We start from the raw sequence: 5,008 nt of genomic DNA on the forward strand, positions 1-5,008 counted from the left end.
CTATGAATCAATTTTTATTGGGGTGAATAAAGATTGTTAGTTCATTTCCTTGAAACCAGGGCCATACGTCTGAGATGTAATGAAAACATGACATTTCAACAACTAAATATCACAGTGCTACCTGCTTATTAAAGTCATACAAAACCAGCCAAAATTTCAAAGAATATTTTTACCTCAAACAGCAGAACAACAGCTTTGAACTTCTTAATTTCTACCCGACATGCAGCTGTTAACACAGACTGGGAGTAGATGAGTAATAATGAGCGGCGTGTTGAAGGAACTTCGATGGCTGGTTCTTAGAAGTTAATGGCAGCATGATCCTGGACTGTGACCGGAAAGGTGAGACAAAACTCAGAAAGTGCAGTTTAAAAGATGCCCATTCCCCAAATGTCATGCCCAGGAGGGCTTTCAGATCCTCTACATCACCAAAGACCAGAGAAGAGCCATCGAGTTTATTGTCTTTTACTGCATCGATGTACTTTCTCTCCAAATCCATTCTTTCCATCTGAAACAGAGAATATAAAACATGGAGGGGAAAAGATGAGCCGATTAATAATCTTGAGGCAGAGAAATGTCATCAGAAACGGTTTTGTTACCACTGAGGTTACTGAGAAAGGCAAAAGGAATACCCATCAGAAACCAGTGGAAAACGGTATAGTAAAAATGAAAATAGGAAGGTAAGAAAATGTCTACAGTGCACTATAATCACGCAAAAGTTACACCGACTTGATTCTTCTGACATCTTTAAAGGAATGACTTTAAATACGAACTCACCTCTTTACAAATATCATCAGTGGTCATTTTGAGGAGAGTTGTGATCGGAAGTGGAGCTATGTTCCTCATCCAGCCAGAATCCTCCAGCCTGGATGTCCCTCTGATAAGAGCCAGCTCCCTCTTGATTGACTGATCCAGATTCACCATTGCCATCTGAAAGATTTCTAGGTTCTTTAGGGTGAACTCGAACTCATCATCCTTGAGTAAAGCTTCGAACACCTCGGGGTCCCCGTCCTGCTCCAGGAGGTCCTCGATATGTGCCCGCATCACGTATAGCTCCTCTCTGGACCTGCTGAAGACCTCCCACAGGGTCTTTGAACCGTCAGGGCTTGTGTTCCGTTGATCAATAGCTGCTCTCTGCTTTTCATCCTCCACACACTGGATGATCCAGCTGAATCGACATGGCCACTGGTTGGCTAGGACCACCCACGCTGCTGTATGTTCCGGATCAGGAAGCTCAGTTTTCAAGACCTTCATGATGATCAAAGTTACCCAGACCGAGTTGATCATCCTCTTCATCGAAATGGCATCATCTAACATGTACTTGTTGAGCTTTTTTTCCCCATTGTTCAGGATTTTCCAAACTGTTTTCTCCAATTCGTCTTCCTGCACATCCAGGATCTCTGTGTTTGAGTTGATCAGTGGATTTGACTCCTTTGGTTCCTCAATCTCCACCATTTGCAGATCTATTGAAGATGTCTTTCTCCTGTGTGTGCTCTTACCTAAGGGAGGATCTCTGGAGATTCCCGAACTGTTGGTAAGGTTGTAAAATAAGCTGCGCTTTGCTTTTTCACACATTGGTGGGACTGTGAAGGCCAGGGTGACGATGCGGTTCAGGAGAGCATGAGCTCTGTCCTCTTTGCAGAAGCAGCTTTCTGCAAATTGTACTTTTTCTAACAGAACATTTGGATTCACAGCCAGGATGGAAAGAACTGGGCTCTCCTCATCTGAAAGTAAAATATTGATGGCCTCCAGGACTGCAACAATCTTCTTGGGGGAGCAACGGTCCAGGTTAGTAATTTTCAACACGATGCGTATCCTTTTCCTTTCAAACACCTCCATGAATTTAATGAATTGAGTCAGAAACCAAATTTCCTTCCTGACTTCATTCATGAATCCCAGTTGGCTGCTGATCCGATCATTGTCCATTCCCCTCTTAATGTTCTGATCCTGGCTGAAGATGAGGTTCTTGGCCATCAGAAAGATGAACCTCAGAGCACTCGCTGCTGGGACTCCTAATGAGGCAATGACGAAGCCCTCCAGTACACCCACCGCACCGTCCGCTTTGGTCTCTTGCTCATCTGGTTTTACTTCAGCTTTAGGAAGACCCCAAACAAACAAGACGACAAGGAGGACTGTTGGGACAATGAGGATGGATAGGATGAAAAACCACAGAGGGCAGCAGCACACCTTCTTGGAAACCCAGTTGTTGGGGCCATCTTTTACCTCCTAAAGTTAAAAAAGGAAACCCAAGGGGAGGAAAGGTTATTATCCTCTGTTGTGTTTTAGGATCTCGTATCTAGATGAGGAAATTTCAGTTTTATATCAGTTTGTTGCTCAAGATTTGTTTTGAAAACCATTAAACTGCTGGAAGACAATTTGATAATAATAATGTATTGAATCCATTTCCATGTTTTTATGCCTTAAAAACATAAAAAAAGAAAAGAAAAACACCAAAGTTGTTCTTAAGTGAAGAATAAACAAAGAGAACTGACAAACCTTTTCCTTTAATTCGTCCTCTTCATCGTACTGAGCAACACGGTAAAGAGCAAGCTGCAGTTTCCCAAAACTCATCTGCATGGCATGAAACAAGCGCATGGCTATCCCAGCCCATAGCAAGTCACTGCCTGCAAAATGCCAAGCACTGAAGTTCACATAAATGAACCTGACGTTATGGTGGTTCTGGTTCTCCGGGGTCCAGACCGGTGTGCAGAAGAGCAGCCTCCACATGAGGGCCAGGAATGAAGGCTTGGATTTCTGTCCGTTCTTGTATTTCTGCTCAATCCTTAAACACTCACGATTTGTGTACACTGAAAAAACAACAGTTCATTTTATACATAGTGGATGTATATATTTTAAATCCAAATGATTATGTTATACAGGATCATTAAAACAAATAATCATATCATGGCAATAAATCCATTTGCACTTAAAGAGCTGGATGAGTTTTAATCTAGGATATTGTATACTAGAGTCAGAGAAAAGTGTAGATTTGACATGAAAATATAAAAAAAAATTCCATTTTATTACACACTTCTACTGTCATTTTTAAAAATAACCCATGTCAAAAATATATAAATCATTATCTTAAAAAAACAAAAATAATGTGATTCCAAACTGGTAAAATTGTCTGTTAAAACTGTATAGATTTTATTTATTAAATTTTTAAATGAAATATCCTGGAGCAAGGAAGTAAATCCAATACCATCTCCAGGGAAAACAATCAGCCTGCACTGCCATGTGAGAAGGCAAAATAAAGAAAATGGATGTAGGGTTCTAGAGTAGTCGTGTTTGTCATCTGTCTTGCAACATCTCACAGCCTCATTATTCTGTGAGTTTTATTATCGGAGCTTCAAGCTTGATCTGAAATGTGCAATATATCTGCAAAGGTTGAAAAAAAAAAAAGAATAATTTCTGTTGAGGCGGGACCTTCAGGGTACAGCAGCACTACTTTTCTTTTCCATGGAGGCCTGTCATCACTCCTGCACCTTCTATACTCTAGCCTAGCAGACGTCACTTGTCTTTGTATTCTACTTTCACATTTCTGTCACCACATATTTTTTTGAAAATGGTGAATTCATTTTTGTCGCCTGCTTTTTTTTTTATTTTTTGTACTTTGTGGTATATATTTCACATTCCTGAAAACCTCAAAGGAGATTTTTCACCATGTTAAAAAAAAGCCAATCCTTGACTAGCTGACCTTGAGTAAAGAGCAAAAAGGGAGACATATCTGAATCTTAAATGCAGCCAAATCATTTCAAAGAAGCTAATTCAGCCTTTAACTGTTTGACTACATATTCTGTAGCGTGTTGCAGTATTGTGTCAGCACAGTATGAACATGAAGAGGCGTAGCTGCACAGTCACCACATCACAGCTTCACACATCCCTGTCATGTTCAGTAACATGCGAAACATGCAAATCATCTGAGGTGCAAACTAGTCATCAGCGTCACACAGTGGCAACCTGAAGACTGAACTTAGTCACAGGTTTAAGTGGCTGTTCTGGAAACAATCTGCCGGCACTTTTCACATCATTTACCTTCAATTTGATCGAGAATCACATCCAGTCGATCCTGACAAGAAGAGTAGAGACCCACTGTTGTCGGAGATGAGACCCTCGTCAGTGTCTTGGACAGAGCGTACGCATAGATATTATCTAAAGGCAGATTTATAAGGAAATGGTTAACATGGCTTACTTATTATGATGCTAGTATTGACTGTTCTGCTCCTTGTATGTTTGGCAATGATATTATTTTAAGCTCTGGACCAAATATTAAACTCACCCCCATAAAAAAACAACAACCCTAAACCTCCTATGAACCTTAATGTTCTCTACAAACACCTCATGGTACCTTAGCCTCGTTTCTAACACTGCCTGCTGCTAGAAAGGAACATTTCAGGCTTTAATTCATCAGTAAATGGTAAATTGCCTGTACTTATATAGTGCCTTTTTGAGTCAGGGGACTCCAAAGTACTTCACTCTACATTCAGTCAGCCTGTCATTCCCACACTGTGAATGTGTGAGTGAGCGGGGAAATTTCTTTTAGCAGCTACTATACTTTGTTTTCTACAGGGGAACAGTGCATACATCTTGTCTTTTCTGTTTTTAAAATTAAGATTAACCAACACGCTTTGAAGCATTTTTAATACTGAATGCTTGTAACATTTACACATGAAAGTTTCTAAAACCTTTCCATATTTAATCATGTTAGAAACGTTTCAGTGCAGCTCTGGCTCTATGTATAGATTCATTGTCTAGTCTGGACTCCAGTCCCAATATTTGTCAGCTGTTAAAAGGGTTTCCTTCATGAATACCTGGTATTTAGCTCCATTTATGTCTCCATCAAGTCCAACCCCATAGCATAACGCTGCCACCACCATGTCCAATGACAGTGAGTAGTTTTTTAGTGTGGTGTCCAGTGTTAAATTTCCAAAACATTCAGCATCTCATCTTTTCCAAGGCACATTTTTTCACCCGTGTCTTCAATTGGCTTTTCTTTTAATCCTTTGTCATT

General features: G+C 40.3%; 1 protein-coding gene across 1 annotated transcript; it reads right to left on the reverse strand.

Moving 5' to 3' along the window:
• Positions 1-33: 33 nt before the first annotated feature.
• Positions 34-4,340, reverse strand: nkpd1 (NTPase, KAP family P-loop domain containing 1). Its single transcript, XM_015380374.1, has 5 exons — positions 4,334-4,340; positions 4,033-4,188; positions 2,494-2,804; positions 775-2,223; positions 34-505 (listed from the first exon to the last, which is right to left on the reverse strand). The coding sequence occupies exons 1-5, from the start codon at positions 4,338-4,340 to the stop codon at positions 230-232; spliced, it is 2,199 nt and encodes a 732-aa protein (XP_015235860.1). The 3' UTR covers positions 34-229.
• Between the last annotated feature and the right edge of the window lie 668 nt (positions 4,341-5,008).

Source organism: Cyprinodon variegatus, unplaced genomic scaffold (assembly GCF_000732505.1).
Source record: "Cyprinodon variegatus isolate N-32 unplaced genomic scaffold, C_variegatus-1.0 Scaffold212, whole genome shotgun sequence".
In the NCBI taxonomy this organism is placed as follows: domain Eukaryota; kingdom Metazoa; phylum Chordata; class Actinopteri; order Cyprinodontiformes; family Cyprinodontidae; genus Cyprinodon; species Cyprinodon variegatus.

Bases quoted from the DNA above. Each gene is read 5' to 3' on its own strand.
- nkpd1 (XM_015380374.1), bottom strand. The intron at 2,805-4,032 runs GTAAATGATGTG...TTGTTTTTTCAG, and splicing joins GATTCTCGATCAAATTGAAG to TGTACACAAATCGTGAGTGT. The intron at 2,224-2,493 runs GTTTGTCAGTTC...TTTTAACTTTAG, and splicing joins AGGACGAATTAAAGGAAAAG to GAGGTAAAAGATGGCCCCAA.